We start from the raw sequence: 26,132 nt of genomic DNA on the forward strand, positions 1-26,132 counted from the left end.
CCTTTACTAATGCTAGTTAAAATAAGTGTATAATGTAAATAAATAATACTATGAAAATTATAATTCATGTTATTTTGTAGTTGTTATTCTACTCAATGACGGCTTTTAAAGCTCGCGAATATTAAATTTTTTGTCAAATGCGGGAATCGAAATCAACAACATAAAGATAGCAATCTTCGGGTACTTTATATGTTGACCTATGTATCGTGGCTAAGCTATAACTGTATAAGTAAATCGATCACAGGTTAAGCTACGTTTGATGCGGTTGGTCCGTAGATGGGTGATTAACTTGGTCATGGAGTTCCTTCGTGTTTCAGAAGGCACGTTAAATTATGGGTCACGGCTGTTATCATACACCTTTTATAGTCGTTACAGGTAGTCAGAAGCATGAAAGTCTGACAGCCAGTCTAAACATGGGGTATCGTGTTGCCAGGTTACTAGGTTTCAGGGTTGAGGAAGTTAGATAGGTAGTCGCTCCTTCAAAAACACTGGTACTTAGCTGTATTCGGTTAGACTAAAAGCCGATTGTGTTGACTTTTCAGTAGTCTATTTCTTTAGGTACTTAAAAAGGCAGGTAATCTCCTCCTATTAAGACTTATTTCGTCGAGGCTTCCAAGACAGTTTTATAATTTCCCTTGAGAGTTTGGGACACACCAAGTGTAGGCAGTTAAGTGTAGTGTAACCATGTTGTGTGTAGGTTCTTTTCGTTGGTTTCATTGTAGATCCTAGTTTATTACAATGTGTCAACATCAAACAAGTCTGCAGGTAAATAAAAGATTGCATCTAATTCATTCTCGTTTATTTACAGACTATTTATGTGAGAGACTATCACATTATAAAACAAGTGCTCTAAATTTATATTTATTTACAATATTTACAAACCATTTCCACATACAAATGCTTAGGTAAAATATACATTAAACTCAAATAATAGGAGACTCCATCCATGATCCATTCAGGACTATAATATTATTATCATTTAATATTAAAGGAACCAAATAACAATAAAAGGAACACAAAAGCGTTCGGAATCATGTGATCTTAAAATTAAATTATTACAAATAACTTATTAGCTTTGTAGTATAGAAATATGTACAGAAAAAAAACAATCAGTTCATTTTATAAACCAACAGTCTAAATTAACACAGATAGAAAAGTATCGTTTTAACTCTATTTTAGGGAGATTTTATGTAATTGCAACACTTTTTGAGTGAAGTTGTTTTTTTAGATAGAGTTAACAACAGGTTTCTGTCAGGTAAACTGGGATGCAATTTGAGTGAAAAACTAACATTAAATTAAGTTCACATAAATAACAACAACAATAATAATAAAAAGAAAAAACAAAACCAAGGAATATTCACTACATCAATGGGATTACATTTGTTTGAGTATGCCCTTATTGGCTATTTCATATGAGATTCATTTCAGGAGAAAAAAAGCATTAGGTATACAGACAAAACTTTTAAATGGAAGGTTCACTGAAGGTATTAGTGGTTCATTAAATTAGGTATCTTATGAATGTTATAATAGATAAATATTCTACAGAAGTACACCCAGTCAGCTATAAATTTAACATATAAAATATAGAAGTCTCAATTTTCAACAATTGACAACAATTTGTCTATTTGTTACATAATAATTAAGGTGGTCGATAGAACTTAATCTATTAAATCTGTTTCAAAAGTTACACGACAAGACTTTTTATCAGGAGACCTTTCCTCCAATCAACTTCGCACTTCCCCAAACCCAAACAAGTACATGAGCACTACACTAGACTCATTACATATTAGGCCTACAAAGGACTTCACATTCCACTTTTACGCGGGCTTAACATTCGTAGTAACTGAATAAATACTAGCTAACTATTACTGTACATCGTCCGATAAAGTTCATAACCAACGTTCACTGGGAGCAGGGTCTACGTGACGTCGAGCGGCCGGTGCTCACGAGATCGGAAAAAACCCTTCTCCGTGCGGCACTCGCGTATCGTAACTGTCTGCAGGTTGACCGTCACGTCCGTGATGAAGATCTGGTCTGCGACCGGAGACCGTGCCATCCAGTAGGCGGCGCCGCGCCGGGGCGCAGGCGGGGGTGGAGGTGGGGGCGCCACAGTCACGGGTGCTTCGCCCCACGAGTCCTCGTCCTCAACAGGTTGCTGTGGCGCGGGCGGCGGTGGAGGCTGCGCGCCCTTGGGCTCCGCCGGGGCCGTTGCAGTAGGCTGTGTCTCGGTGCGGCGCTCGCGCTCCGGCGGGGTGTGCGCGTCCGCCTCCTCAGGCGAGTGCGGCACGCGGCGCGGGCCCGTGCGGGGCGCGGCGGCCTCCGCGGCGGGCGAGGCGGGCGCGGGGGCGCCGCCGGGGGGCGCGGCGGGCGGCGGGGGCTGCGCTGCGTGCGCCGTGCGCCCGCCGTTCAGCTTGGAGGAGTCGTGGTGGCGCTTGGCGGCGGGCGGGCTCATGGTGATGGTGACGCCAATCTTGCCGGACTCGCGCGACAGCACCTCGGCCTTGCGCTTGCCGGGCGGCGGCTGGCGCTCCTCCGAGCCGCTGCGCGCGCGCTCCCCGGGCGACACCTCGCGCTCGCGCTTTCTGCCCTGCCGCCTCAGCTCCTCGCCGCGCTCGAAGCTCTGGATGAGTCGCGGGTCTAGGATGTTTTCCTCCGGCTCCCACGTGTTGTGCTTCGGCTTCCAGCCTTTCCATTTCACGTAGTACTCCACTTTGTTCTGAAATGAGAGAAAGGAACAGTGAGTAAAGCTTTATTCATTACAATTCTCAAAGCGAACGGGTGTGTGCCGGTGCACTGACGTGGCGCGACTGCCGGTGGCGTGCATGACGACGGGAGGGTTGCACATAGCCTTGCAGATTTTATGCGATGATAAAATTACGGCGAAAACGGATGTTTAGACACAATTTCGTTGGCCCAGCTCTTTTTGATATACCTAGGCCATATTTATCAATGAATATGTAAGTGGAATTAAGGAAAAAATTGGTACCAGTTAAACTGTTTGTAGCAATAAAACTGATTAAGATGAGTACATAAAGAGTTGTGCTCGGGCAGGCGCGCGAGGTGTGTCTGCATCGTCCATTTGGGGCGCACCTGCCGCGCCAGCTGTGCCGCGCGGCGCCCTCGCTACATGGGCACCGTTACCGCCCGACATGCGCGCCGCTCGGCCCGCGAATAAGCGGCTAAAGGCCATTACAATTACCCTACAACTTATTGTGCACAGAGAAAGAGATGACATGCGATACCATGCTATGGTCTGACGTGCAAAAAGAGGTTGGAAAAAGGATCTCGACTAACGACTGACAGCTACCCTAATTGTACCTACCCAATATCGAGAGCGACGCGCTGACCGAAAATAATTCTCGATAATTTACATATCTGCACTGCAACCCAAATAACGCGCCAATATTCTCTGTAACGATTTTTCATTGCCAGAAAACCAACAAAGGGCGGTTTATTTGCAGCATCCAATTTATCACTAAATTAAAGTTTTACTTTCGACTGGCGTACTTTCGCGCCATTATTGTGGACAATGTGAGGAATAGATACAGGTGACTGTCGTCTGGCACTGTCTTGCACTTAATGTTAATTGCGCATGCGTGGAAACCCTGATGACCTTGTATTATTTTGGTAGCAATTTGGCTGCATAGCTTATAAACTATTTGATATACCTACATATTATTTATTAATGGAAATATTTATTGGAGATAAGCTTTCTATTGATAAAAATTGTTTTATTGGACGATACGTTTGTTTATTGTAGGGAAATGGATCAGAACCTATCTATCTGGGTATCTAGGTCAGTATAATTAGGCTTTTTCGATTTACGCTGTGAATGGCTAAAAAACATTTACCTATGTATGTATACTTAATTTCGTTCTCTTTTACAGATCTTTGAGGGTAGTCTGTTTCTCCGAACTCTAATAGAATATTCGGGAATTTTGTCTGATTGTCCACCTAGGTCTATATTGGTTAACTATTTGATTTAAATAGCTCGTTATTCCTTGCAAGGAAAAATTGCAGCAAATGTATCACCTCTGACATTTTCTCATAAGGTTTTTTTTATCGAAGACAATGCGAAGAGGCTACAGTGAAATTAAATATCGTGACGTCACTCGCCAGTACGCTTTTTATTAGCAAGTGATATTACTACATACATGTCATCATTTTAAGTGCGTTAAATCATCCTAACTTTTTAATGACAAAATGGAAAAAAAAGTTTCGTATGCAAAACAATCTATTACTTATTTAGGATTCAAATTAACGTTTATTATAGACCCTTCTTGTTTTTCTTCTGTTACCGTTTTCGAAGGCCAGAAAGATGAACTATTTTTAAGTCCAACATGAAATTTGAAACAATAGGTAAAACCAAACGTAGAAGTGTCAATGAATAAATAGCATGATATGCATAGCCAGACAGGGTAGTATACAAAGACAGAGCAGAGTAGGGGAGATCTTTGTCCAGCAGTTGGATGGTCTAAGTAAACAAATCGAAATTGTAATTGGCGAGATCTTGAGATATTTTATAGCTTTCGTTTTAAGTGTAGTCTCATACTTAAGCAAGATCAGAACTACGATAGTATCAAAGTTTTTTTTTATGTAATAGGTACATCGCGTTTTAGCTGTCTAATTATATAGATAATTTTTTTTTGATAACTTGCAACTTTTTTCTCTATATATTATAAAATTAAGAAAATCATTAACCATAGGTTTTACACGTATCTATTAGACCAATTAACCCTTCTTGTTAGCTTTCAAAAGTTAATTAATTCTTCATAATTGCAGCAAGCATGAAAAAGCAAACAAACATGCAAACTGCAAACTAAAATGTTCCTATGGCATTAAAAAAAACCGCCAATCCATTAACATATTGTCAAAAGTTTCGTCGTTGAACAAACATCTGCGTCAGTCATAACAGCACTAAGAACATTCCCCAATATGAAACAGCATATTTTATTACAAGCCTCTCACCTTAGGCACTTAATTTGATAAATAACATCAGAGAAAATTGAATTGTAACTTAATACCATAGGGTGTAAAATCGTTCGGCACGGCTGGCGTTTAGGGCGTTTCACAATTGAAGCGGGGATTTCAGACCCTCGCGTCTTATTGGTTTTACAGACAGGAGGGTGAGTGAAAATTGTTCTGCAAGCGATGTCTTTGCAGCGGCGTTCTGTTGAAATTAATATTTTTGGTTTCGTTGAACGATTTTGTTTGAAGTTATGGATGAGTTGGTTAATTATCGGTCTTGTAATACGTCACTTGTATGAGTTGTATAGTTACAAGTATCCAATGTGCAGCAAAAAATATACCTAAAGAAACTCAGAAAAATAAAAGACAAATTATAAAATAATAAAACTGAATCAAAATACCAAAACAAAACTAGTCTAAACAATAAAGCAATCAAGTTTTTAAACTAAAACTCCTTTTCTTAAATCATACCAATAAAATAAAAACCACGTTCAAACAAAAACTACTATTGTATTCAATACTAATAAATACCCAACTCAACAGTCAATTTAAACTACAAAGTCAGAAACCAACAAAGACATTATCGTTAAAAAAATAAATAAAAAGGATCCGTTGGGACGTGTGGGCAAGGTGAGGTCGTTCGGCTGTCGAGCGCCGATTGGCCGGCGCGCGGGGCGGGCGGGGCGAAGGGAAAGCACCCCACCCCCGCCTCGTCTTACTCCACCCCCGCGCGCCTGTACCGTCCTACAACTTTACATATACTGCCAACATAGCCCTTATGTTCTACACATAAGGTTGAATTTCGCTTGAGTGGAGGGAGGATGGTTAATGGCAAGTTTGATGGTTGTAATCGCGCCATGGGCGGACCGTGGCTTGGAAGTATAGACGCCAATTAGCGTCGATCGGAAGCCGCGAAGCAATTAACGAGAATAATTAACGATGATCTGTATCAGGTGAGATGTGTCGATGAGATCACTCGTGATGATAGCAGTGAAGGAATGGGATATATTGATAGTTTAGACTTGAAATTAGAAATCAGTAAAAACAGCTTATTTTTCTTTTAAAGGTAATTTTCACGGCAAGAGTTGTTAATTCGAAAATGCCATCTATTATAGTGGTAATAAGAAATAACAATCCACCACTTTCCGACTTTAACATGACATTTGAGAATATTGAAAGCCACGAAATACGTAGTAGAAATGTTAGAAAAAGACGCAATTTTCATAAATTTTCTTGTTGAGCTCGTTCAGAAAACCCTGTATAGAATTGATTGTGCTATTTAAGACAAAATCATCTTTAAGTTACTAATGCAGTTCAATGTGGTCAAATTCTTACCTGATCACATAAACAATTTTATGTCTAACAACCGAAAGATTTCTGCAAATCTATATATTGAATAGTTGATTCTGTATCTATAGCACCTCATAAATTTAAGTGCTAGACGTCTCCTATCCTTCTGAACCTCCTTTCACAGTAATTATCCCATTGCTTCTGTATAAGACTTTAAACCTGCCCTAAATTTCTCAAAAAATCTCAAATACCGAAGATAAAGCCTTAAAACAAAACCGTCTCCAGATTGTCCAAACCACCGATGTCAGTATCCACACAATTTTGTCCGTCATCGTCCATCCAATAAATAAATAACAGTTAAGTGCACAAGAGGAATGTAAACACCAAATTAGATGCCCGCATATTCAAATGAAGCAGTGATTGTAACGAGGGTATAAATCATTTAAACGTCGCGGCGACAGGTCAAGTGGGACCGCTATGGATAATTACTGATAACTTACCGAGTCATTTTGAGGGTAAAAGAAGACTTGGCGAAGAGGAGTATCTAATAGAATATGGGCTTTCTGAAATGGTCATGACATCATCATGTTTGTCCCGATTGTTATGTTCTGGTGATATCCGTTTGAATAAATCTAAAAGATTTTCCAAATGAGCCATCCCTACAGCAAATATATAAAGTTAAACTAACCTAACCATACTAAACAGTTGGGTTAAGGTTCTAACAAGTTTCGGCGAGACCTTTTGGGTCATAACGGCTATGCTGAGAATGATGGCTGCATTCGTTTCCAAAGATAAGCATTTTGACTGCACAGATAGTTGTAAGGGTAACCACGATAAAACTTGGCACCTAGGTTCCGCGAAGGACAAGCATATTGTTTTGTAATTCTTTAAGTAAGTTTGGGTGTCTTTATGTGTGTGGATTGAATGTTTGTGAAACCCGCGTGATAAAAAGCTTGAATTCGAGGCGTCTTAACTGTCTTAAGAAAACTAAATGGATGAAGAGATAGAATTACTGATAGTCTACGGTGGAGGCTGATTTGGGAAGAAGTTGCGAAATGTCGGCAGACATGTATAAGTGATGGGGATTATTTAGAATACGTTGCTAAATTCTTCTTTTTCCGTTATTACGTATTTTGAGTAGCTAGTTATTTTTCGAATTAATTCAATATCTAAATTTAAAGAGACAGAGAATTTGACAGAAAGTATTTGTTAACTTAACATCGTCTAAAAGAATACTTTCGTCAATAATGTTTCCATAAGAATGAACTAAGAAGATTTTCTTAAGATCATTTACCATCGATTTTATTCTCGTGTCATAGCGTATCCATAAGAATTGCAGTAAAAACCTCTGTAAAAAAACACTTAGATTTGTTTCTTTGATTCTCGTCTCATAAAATTTGAGAGATATCCGAAGTGTCATTAGTACATTGATACTGACGTGTATGCGCGGGCGGCGTGGGCCGGCATAATCTGGCGTGGGCCGAGGCTGCGGCTTTCTATGACGTGCAACAAAAGCCAGACTGGAGGATGGATTTAAAGGTTATTCATTTAAAATAATAGTATGTAGAATGGAAAAGGGCAAAGATCTCTTGTTGGAGGCGGAAAGGCGTTGATATTAAAAGTATAAGAGTGGTTGGGAAAATATTCGGGATACTTTAGCGTTTGTTTTTCGCAGTGAATTGACTTAGGAGATGGAGGATATAAGTGCATGCTACGATTTATAAGTCTTCATCAAGTCAACAGAATTGCTAGTATGACAAGTGTAATTGTTGATAGGTATGCGTGTAATCAAAGTTCAGATAAATATAAGAGATGATCAACTCTTAAAAGCTATAACCATCATGAGTTACAATCTTACATTTAATCCGCGATAAGGGGACGTGAATGAAATCTACCACAACTTCTACTCGATCCAAGCACTTTACTGATAATCGGAACTTTGTTTGACATGGAGAACCCTCCGAAAACCAAAAATCAACAAACATTAGAATAAACTTATTATCCTAAAGTGACAGAAAAATAAATACGGACTTCCGCGACGAACACAGCAACCAAAGTATCGTTTAAACAACTATTTGTCTGGAATCTATTTTTTGCCTTGTGTTCAGTAAATGCGTTGAAGACTCATCAATCGATAAGATGACCTAATATAGCATTCACTTCACTAATATGTTAGCTATAAGCATAATTTGTCATGACATGAGCACTCATAGAGCAGTTAGCATCAAGTGATCAATTTACGGAATTCTAAACTGCGATTCATATTCGGCAAATCGTACAATGGTGTCAGATATATCAAAGGCTACGTTAATAGAACCTCTGTGATCGAATCAATGGATCGAATGCACTTTATAATTGGCCGGTTGGTATTCGTCAGAAATATCCGATCGCTTTGTTTCGGTAAACAAAGACTACCCATACCTCGCTATGGAGATAAAGCTAACAAAGGGGTGTTGAATAAAGGTCACCAATATTCTGCGAATGTTAAAAGTCAAATGGGAATATCCAAATATATCGGAACTTTAGATTCTTTGCGGTTTTTGACGGGGATTTGGGTCTTAGAAATTACTTTTGGTAACTCAGTCTTCAGTGGTCATATGAAGGGCAAGACGTGAAACCAGACGTATAAAGCAGGTATAACGTAGGAAGTAGTTGTAGATTTTGATTTCCGAGCCATTAATGAGATTTCATTTACCGGGTTCTTTAGCACGTTCTTTGCTGATAATAAAATCGGTGTTAAGCTAGTGCCGATACAGGCTGTACCTATATTTTTCAATAGTCTTGCTGTTAAATGCAATAAACGTTATCGACATGCTCAAACGCAATCCTCACGTCTCCCCTCTTTCATTCTAACAATTATTGTCCTGTAATAATAAACAGATGTCGCCTCATTTCACCCTCAACGTCTTTACAAAAACTCTTCCCCACGCCTAATGGATAGCAATAACATTTGAAGTAAAAAACGTCTTTTAATATTGTGCGAAACAGAGGAATTTTTAAAGGGATTTCATTAGATTCGAGGGATGTGAACACAATTTGTATGAGAGTATTGTTGTGTTGGCTCGGCGCCAAATCCGTCCGTGTTCGAGCCTGCGGTGAGCGATGAGGATGGCAGAATAAATATGAACGGGAGTCGTGTTTGTGTGGATTATTTAACGTTTTATGTCGGTGGAGTACCTAGGATATTTTTTGTAAGATCCATTTTAGTTAGGTTCTATTTAAGCCACCCATGGGAGCACATAGGCTGAGTTAGGTTTAAGCAAAGCTTTCAAAAAATGTTTTTTCTTTACTCCAACTAAAATAATGATATTTATCTTTTTACATCAGAACAAACAATATACTTTATTATAAAGTAACATTTTGTGCGGAAGCATTCTATCAGCAACATAACTTGTTTTAATCTTTTTGCGCAGCAACACACCCGCCCCGCTCGGTGGCGGGACGCCGACTAAAGGGCTAAGGTCACAACTCACTCCCACAGACACAACGATCATTGTAGGTGTATCTTCGTAGTACTACGATCTGACGACATTCAGCTTATATCTATTTAGATAGCCCTGGTACATTGGCACGTGTAAAAGTATCTGCTTAAGTAGGGGGAACTTCTTCCGATCAGTTATTACTTTTGAAGCTAAAGTTCAGACCAGTTTTGAGACGAAAACATTCTTCATAATTAAAAACTAAAAGCGGTGAAGAAATGCAATTTTAACTTCAAACGCTAAAGAAATTGAAACTAAAATCGAATGAAACCTTATCAGTGTTCTCTGAATATTGGACGATATATTGGATGTTGTTTGCTACAAAGGCCGGGAATTTATAAGAGCGGTAGGAAAATCGAGTTAAATTGATTTCAGCTGCGTCACACATATTCTGAATTATTGATACAATTATTTTGTACAAACGAACTGGATGCATATTTTACACACCGTACTATAAATTATTATTGTATCTACAAAAAAACTTGTATTAATTGTATTTGCTAAGAAGTGTACGAAATATCGTTTTAAATACCGTAAGGCAAGATCTATTAAATTTTAAAAACGAAATCAAAAGTTACGTAATAAGTTAAATCTGAGCACAAGACGTTATTCTAAAGTAGCCTCAATTTCTCAAATTAGTCACGGTACCCACCTAGTCCTACATTCGATGTTCTAGAATCGCAAATTGCGGGAGGTCACAAGGGAGGGCTGAGGGTTAGATTAATGGTTCGAGCTCAGTCCGGCTCGCCACCCGGGACCGATCAGGCGCTTAAACACGAATCCCCGCAAATTGCCCCGGACAACGCCCGGAACCCAAGAAGGGTCTGTTTGTATTGTCCTTTATCATACGAAGTCTTTTAATCTGTAGATTTGATACAGATCTGAATTACCATAATACCTTAAAAAACTAAAGAATACATTTTGGAATGAAATTTACTTTTTTTGCCTATTCCTTATGGCAATCTGCTTAAACAATTTTTGAGTTGATGACGCTACTGTAATGTCTTCTAATTTAGTTTGAAAGATTTACACAAGCACTATCTCTCTCTTTTTTTTCTTTGTTGACTCATTTATAATAATTACAGTCAGACACATTTTCTTACAATGTAGGTTGCATGTTGTAATAGTATTAATTAAATAAATACCTTAAAAGGTTAATGTAAACGTATTGACAAGGTAAATGCTTGTTGACTACTGGAATTGTTTATATTTATCCTAACGTAGATGACTGTTTGCGATTCCGATATTTTGTTTATATAAAACAACAATCCCTCTTCCAAAGAAAAAAATTTAGAATTTTTTCGCCGATCATCTCTCAGATTGTAAATGAACCACATGAATGTAGTCCGAAGTCATTTTAGAGTATCATTTACGAGATCATATAAACGGAGCAAATTCAAAACTTGTTTATCAAAATGGTCTTTTGCTTCCAGAAATACGGCTATACTTATCGAAGTTTGTCAGTATAATAAAGGTTGCAGTTCGAATAAGCCAGACAGGGGTTAACTGGCTTAGCAACAACTGGTGCGGCAAAGCATTGTGGGTAAGGTCGCGAGTTCACAACCCAAAGTGTCGCGACGCATATCCTGTTTTTTTTTGTCCAGGCGAGATGGAATTCTACCCAAAGAAACTTGTTAAAGGACGATCAAAAATACTTCAGCCTGTTTTGTAACGTTTTAGATAGCCTATGTTCTTATCGCAACGGGGGAATGGTTTTAATTGTAATGAAGCTTTAGTAAAGAGAAAACAAATAAAAGTATACCGGGTTTCGGTGTGGGTGGCTCATGAATGTTTTCTGTTTACCAATTGGATTGAATGTTAATTGCATTTTAAAAGGTCAAATTCTCGATTGAATTTCAGTTCAGTTTTGTTTGTAGACTTTTTTAAATTTTTGTTGAGGCATACACGTTAAAAAATCAGGGTAAAGAAAGAAGAAAGAATCCAAATGGAAATACAATTTAAATATTTACGCTCGTTTTAATGTAAAACAGCGATCACCTGACAATTTTCGTTTCAATTTCACAATTTGTTTAATGTATTATCGAAAAGGAAAGGAGAAAATATTAAAATTGAATATCGGGGCCACTTAGTAGTCGATTCCCTGCAAGGCATAACGGGCTCAATATTTAAGTTACCTACGGTGTAGATTCGAATATAATTCAATTGCAGCGTTTAATTTTGTAGACCAGGGGAGACTCGAAGCGTTAAAATGGATGGAGGGTCCCGAGGGTGAGGCAAGGAGGAAAAATGACAGGATGAATATCTCGCGGGCCGCGGGCGATTGGCGCCATAACGATGTCGTGATTCATTTTTCAGAGGCGTTTGGAAATGATTTGTGGATTTATTTGATAGCAACCTTGCTGTTTATGTACTTCGGAAACGGAATCAAGATTTATGAATAGGTTTCATCGTATTTCGATGCGCTCTTTTATGGGAAAACAAGAGCAATAATGTTTTTTTACCATTCGTCGGCGTGTTTGTGGGTATCGTAACCAATATTGGTGTACAAGGTTTTATTAGTCCATGTACATAATTCATTAATACAACGAGCGTGGGTCGGTGGATCGCTAGATAATCAACGATGGTTTATTGAGCAAACAATTAGCTTTGATAGTTTGTCGTCGCGTCGGCCTCGCGCCGAGCATTACAAACGGGTTAAATTGGACGAGGTTCACACCCCGGACCATGCTCGTCTTTATTCATACCACGTACAGACCTCCGCAGAGCCGGACGTGACGTACCCATCAGCGTCCATTTGCTATGCACCCGAGATATGCCAACCTTTATGTATGCGTACGTCGACACCGCTAAACAAATTACTAGACACAAGTTGAATAGAAGAATAAATCTACATTTGTAACTGCGATTTCGTATAGAATGACATCATAAAACCATAAAAGAGCAACAATACGACAATAACCATAAAGAAAATAAGGTTTTCCTCAGCCGCATATACTAAAAAATACAATCAATGTCATAACAATACGATTCCAAGAGAATTTTTTCTCTCGCGATTCAGCGCCGCGCAACATCGCGCGTATTCTTTCGTAACTCAAATACCAGGAGCGCAGAAGTGCTGAGCAGTAGTACACGGTTGAAACGAGAGCTGTGTGCGAAGAGAAAATTGATATGTCAGACAAGGTAAGCAAGTGTGCCGGCCGGCGAAACGGCGGCAAACACACGAGACAAGCGCGGCGGCGTCAGTCGGCGAGCGACTGTGCTCGCAGATGGACGCACTTTATTCGCTACAACTTTATTAACTGCCATCGTTTCCAAATGAAATAGTCACTTTTTTACGGAGGTGTGAATTGAATTTGTTATGGCTGTGATTACGGTCGCGCATGATAAAAAAGGCTGATAGATTTGATTGTTTCAATTTATGCTCCATTTTTTGTATGAACCTTTACTATCAATTCATATCGTACTTTTGATGACTATGATTTTAAAGGCGTGTTTGTTTTGCAAGAGTACTTTAATGAATGTAGGTATTTATTAGAATTACTTTACAGTTTATAAGTAACGCAATTAAAACAACTATTTTAAGAAAGTATCTGGTTCTGATATACAATGCGTATAGCTTATACGTGTATTCCATTATATTAAATGTGATAAGTATGGACAGTAAAACAATAAGTATCGGAATTATAAACGGTGTTACAAACGGGGAGCGCGCTTAGCGGTCGCACGGTCATCGACTCAAAGAGACAATTAAATCGCCGGCACTTGTCAAGTGCCGAATGACATCGGCGACACGCATGTAGCTGGAGAAAGAATTATCGATTTTAAAGTCTCGAGTAATCGTAACATGCGTGTCTCCAGTCCCCGCATGCTAAAATACCTGTTCAGCATTTCCGTAACAAGCAATATGTGTAATAGGGGATATGTTTGAACAAATTACCGGTTCGGGCAAGGTAAGCAGGTCCCTCGTTTCGAATAAAGGGGCTTCCGACCCTCCACTTGTGGCCAAGTCGGAGAGCAAACACTTGTGACGACTTAAGACGAGGGGAATCGGCGAGATTTGGTTAGTGGACATGCGTTGCCAAGTCCTATATGAAAGTTTCGAATGAATTTATAATAACCTTAAAAGATTGCAAGCGAATTTCAGGCACGACTCTTTCCTAACAATGGATTACAAAACGAAAGGGTGAAAAAAGATACATTTGTTATAATTCCGTAATAAATACGTCAGTAATAACTCAATTAAAAGTGATCACACCCCATGGCAGGGACAGATAAGGGTTCTAAGCCAGATAAGAAAAAAACACAATGATGACGAGCGGGTGCCTCCGGCGTTGGGGTGCCGCGGGGAGACAACAAATATTTTCTGATACCCTGACCCTACCCTTCATAACAGCACCGAAACTGATTACATTCCATTGTTACTGAACATATTAAACAATGTGCAAATATTGTTGTTATTTGAGACGAGTAGCACTCGCACGACTGCCTCTCTACGTCGTGCACCCATCATTATGTGGTACAGTCGTAAATTAAAGTGCGAAATAATCATAGCCCTCGTGGCGTTGCGTTAATTGGTATTTTAACGAGCGCGGTTTCGCTGTCGAACAATAGTTAGAAATGTGGCATCACGTGGGAACATCTCACCTGCGGCGCCGTCCCGCGGTATCCTTCACTAATTACCATCCTTATCTGAATCAGATAAAGGTTTACAAAAAACCACCGTCCTTTCCTTTTCGTTTTACATTTACATAATAATGCGTGGGGCATAACGACCGGCGGCAAGCCAACAGGCGCATTATTATAATGACGCCGCCGGAGCGCCAACTTGTCTCTCAGTTTTTATGTACAACTCCTGCAACGGTGTCCATGTTGTCGTTCAGACCAAGCGAGGAATTAATAAATACCGATCGGGTATAGCGGATACCGAAAGAATCCAACAGAAATACTATTAATGAAGGCAGACAGTACTAAGATCGAATATATGGCACTTAAAATTCTTGAGTTCACATGAACAAATAACTGTACAAAAATTTGTAGGAGCCATCTCAGCGTCCTCAATTTTACGAGGTGACGACATCCATATTCAGTAGAGCTCAAAGGCCTAAAAATAGTGCGGAGGTATTAACTTAAGATCGGTGTCAAAGATAAGTGTTCGATTTCAAACAATCGAAATACAGATCGATAAAAGTACTGTAACGTGGTACTTATAGGAGCGAGTTTTGCGTGGCGGGAATCTTAATGTGAGGACGTCCGAAATCAAACTATCGCTTGAGTGAAAAATAGAATCTCACAGGCCGAAATATGTCCAAGGACGAAACAATGAAGACTAGCACTTCAAAATACGGCTTAGTTCAGGACAGTGGCATTCGATTGCGATGTAACGGAACGCGGGCGTGCATGGGACAATGCAGTCTGTGCTTTAATTGTGTGGGGTCTCCCATATGACGCTTCCCCATTCACTAGTTTAATATTCGAGGCGAACGTGCATGCGATTAAGTATGCTTTCCAAATATAGGGGACCCTTCACATGGTTTTTTTTTTTATATTAAAAGGGTGGCTTGTACCTACTATGCAAGTATATAAGCCCCTAGCTATGTCAAGCGATGCGTGACAGCGAATTCTAAGGAGTAGAAATTTTTAAATTTAATGTTTTTTTTATTCATTCCAAATTAGTTTCCAAAAACACAGTTTGGGAAGAGGTAGAAAAATATATATCGTAAATAGGTAAGCACTCTTTTTCTGCTTGATGGGTAAACACATCTTCCTATCGTCAGAATTTCTACATTGCCTATATTTTCATATCTAAATTATTGATTAAGATATAAAGTTTTCACCAATGAAATTGTGTTGATAAAATTATACAGAGGAGATAACGTCTTTCTTTCCCTTTACGTAAATTTTACTCACATCGACTTATATTTTGTACTATTTTTCTCCACAAGCAAATCTGTAAAAATGCCAATCTTTTTATAAAATTTTAAATAGATCAGCTCCACAGACGTCTCTGTTCCCTCGTCCACTTTTTTATTTCATTCCAATACAGGGATGGATAAAATTACGGTGAAGCATTGTAAAGCGATTATTTATAGAAAATTTGGTCTCTTTGTGTCGCTTCCGAGAGCACACTACGGATGAGTTTAGAATTATTATCGGCACCACAACGGCGTGACCCTATAACGGTCTATATTTTTTGCGTCTTGTATCTTTTTTATATCAAATTGGGGAAAAAGCCGTTACAGCACTTAAATTTCACTCAGATAACTATAATCTTTGCCTTCCAGGTATTTTTTCTGTTGGAATTTGCTATAATCAGTCGCTCACAAGAGATATGCCGTAATTTTTAGATAAACAATCTGAGGTAAATAAGCGATTCGCTCTGAGCTATTACCTATTTTTTTCCTTTACTTACACTATTAAAATACCTCGAACCTACGTAGTTTTAATATATTTCAACGCAAGCCTTATATTTTCGGAATTGCAAAATAGCGCCATCTAACAAATAACCCTGGAACTATGTCGTACGACACTTGGCTAACAGACTAGCAGAGGAAGAGGTTGATCATATTGGTACCACGGCGAAACCTGACAATATCTATTGATACAATGAGGGGTATACTTAAAAAATAAAAAATAATGTAATTATTCATTAAAATAACCACATACATAACAAAAAAACACAAGTTAACTTTGTGCGACTACAATACAACAACGTTTCTGCCGGCCGGAATATTGCTCGACGCTGATTGGCCGAACGAAACGGCGGGGAGCATGCGCAACTCGATGACGGCTCGGTTGAAGCCAAATACTGGCGCGTTCTCGCCGAGATACCAGGGCTACAGAGCTCTGTAGGAGTTTCTATGTTGCTACGTAGTCGAGCGAATTTGAGCTCTATTCTCAAGGAACGAAACTCAAAGTCCTCTGGTTAAAGATTTTTCGTTTATGTTAGACCACGCTGGCAGATAACGTGGTAAGTGCGTCGTATTTAAAACTGGTCCTTATCGCCTTTAGTTAAGAGTCATTTTCAAAGAAAAAATACTTTGTTTTGATATTAAGTAGTTCCTTAAAATCGCCACTGGCGCTAGTAAGCGGGCGTTAAAGAGTTTTGGCGGTAAGAGACCTATCAAAATAATAAAGTGAAGTGAAATTGTGGTCGTGAGCGTGACGAACTAATTGATGGTGTTTCTTGTAATCTTATAATTCTTGATTTATGATAACTAGCTGTACCTACATAAATAAACGAAGATTTATTTAAGAAACACGCTTTATTTACCATGCATTTCGGTTTGTTGTGTTAAAAATATGCTATTTTGGGTGATGTGGTAAGTGTTCATAGGGATGCAAAAATAACTTGGCTTGCGACTGTAGAGTTATTAGAGAGCGATATTAATTGCTTGTTAGTTTTCTAGTATCGTAAATGGCTAATCTTTGGTTGCGTTTATACTGAAAACTTCAAAACATTAATATTCTAACTTTGTGATGTTCTGTATATTTAGTAATTTAACAAAAATTATGATTTTGCATTTTCCCTGATACAAAATCTTCACAAGCAAAATTTTACGAGTAATATTATCTTAACAGTTTCAAAGTTACAGGTACGACAGAAAACAATTTAGTCATAGTTAAAAATTTACACCAAATAACGTTACCGAGAATCGTCTTTTTAAATCTTTGCAAGAGATTCAACGCCCTCCTTTAGTTCCAAGTTCATTCACTAGATGTCAGAGCGATCGCCGAAATTCTCTGAATGAAACCACGCTTTGATAAAAAGAAAACTATTTGTGTGAATCAAAGCAGAATTTCGTACAGAATGTAATCTTCGGGTTTTTAATTAAGGAGTTTTTTTTATAATATCGTGATGTCCCCACGAAAGTATACAATAGTTTAGTACCAAGATTTTCGGTAGAACCAATATTTTTTTTTTGGGTTCTTAGAATCGATCAATTAATTAGGTACTTTCTGAGAAATATCTACAAAATTAATAAGAAATCTTTACAGTTAGAAAATTAGCTCTTACTTTCCTCCGCAAAAGCGAGAGAGAACACGATATTAAAAATAAAATAAAACTTGACAAAGCATGACTTGACAATCAAATGTTTCATACAAAAATATTATAAAAAAGGATCGTTCAAGGAATTTCATATTGGAGCAAAAGTTACCCCCTAATGTGTAATCAAACGTAGCTAAATAAGTGCTGTAGAAGCTGATTTAATCTTTTAACTTGTTATACACGAAAGTGACAGGAAAATTTTCCTTAAAATGGAGTATAAGCAAGTGTGCCTATGTCTATATAACAATAATCGGTGATAGGAAGACAAAGGACCAAATATTGCTATTTCTAAAGAATCACTTTATGTATTGGAAAGTGCGTACTCAATACCAACAGATTGAATCACTAGCTATTGTTGAGACAGAATAGGTAACACTGATCATATTTATGAAAAAAATACATTTTCCAAATTACCAGCTAAGAACAACATAGTGTATTTAAATAGAGATGATAGATGTGTAACATAATATTTCAGGTATAAAACTATTCTAGTTTTATCATATTGGTTCTTTGAGTTAGCGAAGTTAGCATTGCGAGGATTATGGTCTAGATTTATATTGATAACAGTTTGGACAAATAGATCATTTTGATGTTTCCGGATGTGTTCCAACTGTAGAACATTTTACATTTTGAGTCGTTTATATTTTAGATGTTTAGATCTTATGAAGTTTATAGGTAAGTTAATCGTTTTTTTCTCTATTAGAAGTTGAGATCGAGGCCCATTTTAAACTGGCTAGTCGATGTATACGACCTAATAAGATAAAAATGATTGATCTCTAATCATCAGAACATTGAACAATGATTTTGCTAAGGTATTTAATGTTTCCTGAATTCGGCGTCAACGAAATCACTTATAGAGAAACAGGTTTTCTTGAAGATATTAACGCTAAATCATAAATATAACTGTTTGGCCTGTACTAACTTTATTACGGAACAAAATTAGCTTGTTTATACGCCATTATCGAAAACATGTCTTGGTTCAAATTGAGTTTTCCATTCAATTTGTTCTAACGTTTGATGAAACGCGTAATTGGGTAAATGTGTGAGTATTAAATATTAGTTAACGCTTATTTAAGCCGACGAGCGTTCTTGATATACTTATAAGTAAATCTGGGAAGAATATAGAATTTTAGAAGGACTGGGATTTTTAGTCTATGTTGTAAACTTTGATAAATTGAAGAGGTATCTCCATATGCAGAAAAACTAGGCGAAAATGTAATATCAGGGTACAGAAAACATTAAAAGTTTGAAGCAAGTATAAGTACTTTCAAAGAATAAAGTCCGTTCTTCTTAAGTCAAAGGTCGCGAACTCGCGACTACGGCAATATTTGGGTATTGAATGTCTGACAACGATTCAAAATAGCTACAGTGTTCAGTACACAACCTAGTGTTAGATATTTTGTCTGTTGCTTCAATAATGGCACGTTTTTTAAAATATTAAATCAATTTAGTCTAAAATTGAAGATGTAATCGCATTTTGAAAGGCTATGTGAGATATCTTAAATCTAAAGTTATGGAAAGATTCACCAGTTTTCCTCGTCAGTCAAATTTAATTTTAATACAAATTTGTCAAAATCTTAAATTGTTATCACGGAGAGGCTTTGAAAGAATCAATATTTATTTCGAGCTATGATTAATGAACAATCCTTAAGCTTCGACTAACATGCTGTTTTAACAATCGTGTATTCATAGATATATCAAATCTCCAATGTGAAAAGGCAAATAAAGTATCCAAATAGAGACTTAATGACTTGTAACACCTCAGAATCACCGATGTTCGCAACACGTGTCAACACGAAGTCATTCATTCAAGTGTATGTAAAAATAAGTAGACTTCATTACAAATATTAGATATTTTAAATAGAAATAAGGAATGCTAGAATGCTTATAACAACATTGTTCTGTAACATTAAATGTTTTCATATTTCCATAGCATGTCCCACGTACTATGACTCCGATAGGCAAATCTTTCCATACTTCATACTTACCTTATAACGCCTCTCCTGCCAGCAAACTTACCTCCACTCCGTCATGTTTTTATTTTACTTAAGGACAATAGTGAGATTCATTCAGTCAGACGATATTATTCTAGATGTTTTCAATGATACCTACATAGTGGCCAGACTTAGGTATACAGACGATTGTCTCAAGCTGTCAATTGAGACGTGTTTTGATAACCGACTAAGCCTACTTCCTTCATCGAAACACCCGTTGCAAATATCGCCGACTATAATGAACCCCCTAGTGACCCCAACATGCAGTTAGGAAAACATAAAAAACCAAACCCAAAAGCCGAATTTATTGTTATCAATATCGGGATCAGGTTAGTAACGGGGAACGGCACCAACAAGATAATGAAAAAAGGCACATTACAATACGGCAAGGTTACCCCTCACACGTTTCTTCCAAACTTGTTTACTGTCAAAAACTTAATGTAATCTCGAGAAGGGCACCGATCGTAAAGAAGTATTCAGTTTCTCACTGCGGCCCCCAGTCTCAACACAGACCTATGTAAGGGGACCCGTGTTAATAATAAGCATCAAAAACACCCGTGAAAAGGAACACAAAACCCTTACGATAATTTCTGAACAGCTGCGTCACTACAATGCTGGGATTAATACACAAAATGTAAACTACAGTCTACTCTTGATGCATTTTATATAAAGCGTTTTATAAGCATGTTTTGAAATTCGGTGCAAGCAAAAACAATCAAGCGTTAGCATGTTGCGACACCAGCAGTTTACAAATAAAGCGCACCAATCGAACCCGCCTGATATGTGATCTCGCATGCAAGTTTCGCAAGGTTAGAATCTGTTACGCGAATGTTTTGTGAAGAAATAAAGCTCACCTTTCTAATTCTCTTCTTCATGATACGCTCAGCGGCGTACACGCTGTCACCGAGCTCCATCTTGTGCATCCCCAGTTTGATTGGTTGGTAAAGTACAAATCCAAATCCAAAAAACACTGCAATCCAAGTATTGTGATCCAATTCACTGCATCCGTTTGGTAGCGCACTGCAATCCGATACACATTCTATGTCACTGCACACTCTTCGGGCACTGTCACTGTTCAAAGTTGGCGCGCGAACGATCCTGTGTACGGCGCGCAGCGGCACGTCCTCTCTTCACAACGTCACTGCCGAAACTGAAGTAGGGGGAGGAAGCAGGTTCCCCGCGCGCCCCACTTGCCCCGCCGGCCCCCGCCTGTCGCACTGCGCTCTTCGCCGACAGAGCGCGCCACGAGTCCGCCAACACCCGCTCGATATTCTGTAAACAAGCTTTATTTCATCAGTTTTGAGTTTTCAGGGCCTCTACTTACGATTATCTTTATTATTTACGTTTGTTGTTGACGATAACTGATATTATACAGTGTTACAAGTGCTTTTTTTCTTTAGGAGTATATAAATGCATATCTATATAGTACATAAAAAAGTATATAACGTTTTATATACTTCAGGTAAATAAGCACTAAACCATAGATAGGTATGTAGAAATACAAGTCTAGAATCTAACCCCAAGTATTTAATTTCAAATGTAAAGTAATATCGTGATTGAGCGCGTTGTCGCGTCGTTATTGTAGGTATATTGCGTTGGCAGAGCGTAGTGAATGCGTCTCGCTCGAGTCGGTGGCGGGCGATTCCCCGTGGCGGCGCGGCACGGGAGCGCGGCACGCGGTCGCCGCGGTGGAGGCACAATAACGCCGGCGAGCGCGACGTTGCCGCTGTGCGCCAGCTGCGAGAGAAAGACCGAGCGCCTACCCTATTATTTACGCGCGACGTTGCCGCTCCGAACGGCCTACGTTGATTACGAGGACACCGCTTTTACGTTCGATCATCCGGCACTGTAATACTTGTTTATCTCACGATTTTTGACAGTTATCGAAATTCTGATTTAACCACGCTTGTTATTGGGTATGCCTGCATGTTACTACGAAAAATAATGATATTTACCTGGTTCGATCAGCTGATGTATGTTAACAATGTATAATAATGCACATTCCGCGTACAGACCGGCCGCAAGTTCAGAGTCGCGAGAACAGTTCGTTAATATTTTCGCTGGAAACGTCAGCGAAAGCGACCAGTCAACACTGCGCGCGTGAAGTAACTAAGGCATTTTCGGTCGTATCGAATCGGGTTGGCATTCGTGAAAGGTCGGTATTTTGGGCCTCGCGGGGCGCGGGACGTAAGCGTCAAGTCAGCGCGTGATTGGTCGTGGAACGCGGGCGGCGGGCTCTGCGTGGAGAGAGCCAATGAGGTAGCGCGACGCGGCGCCCCGCCCGCTACGACTTGGCCGTCGAGTGTTTTGTCCCTCTCGCACGGGTACTCGGTCGATTCGAGCGTTGTTTTTTACTAAGAACGGCTCACATAGAAAAATAAACGGACATTTTGGAATGGATTACGTGCGACGAGAAGGGTCGCCGGATCCGGGCACACACGCATTTATTTATTTTGTCTGTATTGTTGTAGGGAGATATGGCGCGATAAATAGATACAGCTTGCGTCGACAACACGTCCGCTAGATAGCGGGGGTTTATTTTTAAAACTGTCACGTTTGATGCATGGCCGGTGGATTGAATTGACAGTTCCGAGATAGCAGAGATGTCATCTATTTTATTGATATTCTGACATCGTGTGGAGGTAATCGAACAGTCGTTTCGTGTGTTAACACTCATGTTTCTCTTTTAACTCTGGTTTAAAATCGGGGCCTACACGACACAGCGTTTTGTGTTATTCAACCTAACGCGAACTGTTTATCATAACCAACTCCCTCCACTGTTCAGCCCAACAACGGGTTTTCTACTCTTCTTCGCACTAATTTTGGAAAATCTCAACAATCTTTCGATTTAACATAACTTCTTACGATTAATATTTCTACCTACTAATCTTTGCAAAATGTAAGTTAAAGACACCTGCGAAGAAGAGAAAGAGGCCTGCTTTGCTGCGTTTTTGAAGAAAACTAAAAATGTAGAGCAAGTTCGCGCGTTCTCTGCGCGCTTTGTTATTGACAGAATCCACCGTCTTACCTCCCAATATATAATATTAAAGATTATTGAATGCTGCAATGGTTTAATCACGCTTGTCCGACTAGTTTCGGACTACGAGTACACCGCGCCAGCTCATGATTTAGGTCAATAATTACCTAAGAGTTTTACTCTTAGTAAGTTTAATTAAGAACTTTACTCTTACGTCTGACTTTTGGGAGCGGTATCAAGAAACGATACTTTATAATGTGAAAAGTCAGAAATATGTCTATATTGAATTGTACAATGAAATCCTACTGCTATTATAAAGGCGAAAGTTTGTAAGTATGGATGTATGGATGTTTGTTACTCTTTCACGTAAAAACTACTGAATGGATTTGAATGAAACTTTACCACAATATAGCTTATACATCAGAATAACACATAGGCTACAATTTTTGAGGTTTCTAATGTGAGGTCGTAAAAATCACATTTTTGCGCTTACATTGCAAACGCTGAGATAGATAGAAGGCAGGTATAAATTATAACTTATATCTTCTAACCACGCGAAGTCGCGGGCAACAGCTAGTATTAAGCATAATCCGGTGAAGTAGTCTATGCTGAGGATAACCACATAGATATGTTTATAAACATAGATATAGATACGTATTCAGCGGTTTTATCTAGTTAAGCGATTTGCTTTTCTTTATCCTATTTGTACGTTCGGAACTCTCAGTTTCGCGAGTCCGACTCGCGCCTGACCGGTCTTTCTTGACTACGCATAGATTTTTTTTTTTTTTAAATGCGGACAACATCACATACATTGTTCTGAACCCAAAGTAAGTTGCTAAAGCACTTGTGTTATGGAATTCAGATACAACGAAGGTACCACAAACACCCAGACCCGAGACAATGTAGAAATGTGAATTTTTACATTGACCCGACCGGGGATCGAACCCGGGACCTCAGAGCTAGCGACACCTTGAAACCGGTGCGTACGCCACTCGACCACGGAGGTCGTCGATAGATAGGTACGTAAAGCATTTACTTTAAAATAGATTCTTAACGGCTCAAATGTTTGTATGGATAAAGATGAATTAGGTGGCATATGAATGAACAGGAGAGGAGAATGGCGGCGTCGAGATGCTTCAGAGTTAATCATCATTGACGTCATGGGTATTCACGAGGACTGCAACAACAAGAAATATGGATAGATATTGGGTGTCAGCTTCTTATTTAAGCAAATGATACTATGAATCTCGGACAACCAGTTTTTTTTTAATAAGCGAGTAGCCGCCGTAGTGAACTTATTCCTTGTATTTTTCGCGCATGGTTTCACAAACATTCAAGTCACATGCGGAAAGACTCGTAAGATGCTTGTTCTAGCATTGTGGGAAGCAATGTTCGTCCTACGCTGGGACCGAAACCCGGGATACGTCGCGCGCGCTTCTGGTTTTAGGTTATTGACAAAAAATCGATACTCGGTAAATTCGATGTCTTAAAAGAGTTAACCCCACCTGTGTTATTACAACATCCATATTTCTATTGCGTTTCTCTATGTTTTTTCGAAATTCTGTAGTTTTTGATGAATTATTCACTGCATTTCATAGCCGCGCAGATTATGATTGAGTCGTTAAAATTCAACTTTTCACCCGAAATAAACGGATCTCTTGATGTACGATCGACGGGTTTAATTGTAAATAGAATTATAAATCGTGTATTCGTTTAGGTACAGCTTATATTTATTGTCATACGAAAAATATAGGTAAGGTAATTTTTTGGAAGTGTTGCCTAGAATACGGCGCCGCGGCGCGCCGAGTTCGCTCACAAAGATATTCTAAATTTAGGGTATTTCCACGTACTAAAATCTTTTTTGATCACATTTTAACTGTGCATAAACCACGTTTCAATTACTTCAAGCTGTCGATGAAGAGATATATTGATCCGAGTCCTTCCTGGAGAGCCACGGGATCGGTTGCGCGTTGTTTCCGCAAGCAGTTCAAGTGCATTCTCGTTATGACTCACAGCAGTACCTACACTTGAAAATGTTGAGTCTTTTGATCGCAATAGCACATTAAACCTAGCCAATAGATACAAACAACATGCATCGGCATCTTGTTTAATGTAGTAAAGAAAAAATGCGTCTCTACCTATAGCGTGTTTTGGCGCGTCCGGACACGAAAGAACTCTTGTTGACGAGATCGTGAAGATAGGTACCAATGTTTTCTTTTGTGTAGGCATTGGATTTGAAAGTTGAGTACTTGGGAAAGCGGTCGCCGCCTTGCGAAGCACTCATGCTGGGAAAGTTAATGGCTGACTACGCAACTAGAGCCGCCGCAGTAAGCGCTCCGGGCGACGCGGCGACGGGAGCGACGGCATGATTCTTGGCCACCGTAGGCGCGGGCTTGCGCACAGTGAGTGATGGAAGCTCACCACCCGATCAAGACTAAGCCTGCACCACACGCGCATTCAGATGACAGCAAGCTCAGGTATGCTCATTAGGGCTGATGCTTGCTGGGCCATTGTCCGAAAGGGTCACCGGGCACACAACGGGCATAAGAAGAGTCTTGGGTAGATTTTAGTCTGAAGTCTGATACTCTCTTCCGATCAAACCCAAGCGGGACGAGTCATTTGACGATTTACCATCCGGAAAATGGTTGAGAACTAAAGCAAAAATCAATGATAAAAACCACTGAAGAGGCAGATTTCGTGCACTTTTACAGTAGATGTAGATTTAGATGGTCACCAAGAAAGCGACAATTTTTGGTTTGAAAAATCCTAATTTCTATTTTTATCAAGTGTATTGCTTTATTGTCAGCCTGTTTATTTATTAGATTTGTAGTTCATTAGGTTTTTTTTGACTTCCTTGCAAGAAACAAGTCGTGGGATTCGTTGGCATTAAATTTATAGTTTTCAGTATAAATAGTACTTATACACATCCGTTGCCGAGTTTTTACGATCTCAAACCTTTTCACCTTGTGCCCTCCAGCTCTGGATTAACGATTGATATATTGTTATTAGATACCTACATATGGGGCGCATCGTTTCCTTTCTTTGTTCCGAAGAGCTAAGAAGTCCGTATGGAACTAGATTTATCTGGCTGAAGCCGGTTTCGCTCGAACCACGAAAACATCTAGGTAAGTACGTGTAGATTCGCTTTTGAATCGACGCCAATATGAGTCAGAATTAAAAGAAACAAAAGTGACGCGCTTGTACCGAAGTGAGATATATACCTAATTTGTTGGTTCTCAAACCTGATAGGGCCTTTGGCTTATAAAGGAAAAGGTTTGGTGATATTTCATCCTCGCTCGAGTATTCAACTTGATTTTGTCTTTTTTGTTATTCTGACAGATTTAAATGACTTTGCGGTTTAATCCGTTTTACGAGTGGGAATGTCATTCTGAGGTTGTTTTTATACCTACATGATC

The 26,132-nt window shown here is 39.1% G+C and overlaps 1 protein-coding gene across 2 annotated transcripts; it reads right to left on the bottom strand.

Moving 5' to 3' along the window:
• Nucleotides 1-782: 782 nt before the first annotated feature.
• Nucleotides 783-22,508, bottom strand: LOC113504515 (chromobox protein homolog 7). 2 transcript variants are annotated; one of them, XM_026886847.1, is made up of 3 exons: nt 21,695-22,508; nt 20,594-21,011; nt 783-2,716 (listed from the first exon to the last, which is right to left on the bottom strand). In XM_026886847.1, exons 2-3 carry the CDS (start codon nt 20,660-20,662, stop codon nt 1,919-1,921), a joined length of 867 nt encoding a protein of 288 aa, XP_026742648.1. In that variant the 5' UTR covers nt 20,663-21,011; nt 21,695-22,508; the 3' UTR covers nt 783-1,918. The 2 variants fall into 2 exon arrangements, with proteins under 2 accessions (XP_026742648.1, XP_026742649.1); XM_026886848.1 differs by having other exon boundaries at nt 20,594-21,022.
• Between the last annotated feature and the right edge of the window lie 3,624 nt (nt 22,509-26,132).

The sequence above is a fragment of the Trichoplusia ni genome, chromosome 22 (assembly GCF_003590095.1).
Source record: "Trichoplusia ni isolate ovarian cell line Hi5 chromosome 22, tn1, whole genome shotgun sequence".
Taxonomy (NCBI): Eukaryota; Metazoa; Arthropoda; class Insecta; order Lepidoptera; family Noctuidae; genus Trichoplusia; species Trichoplusia ni.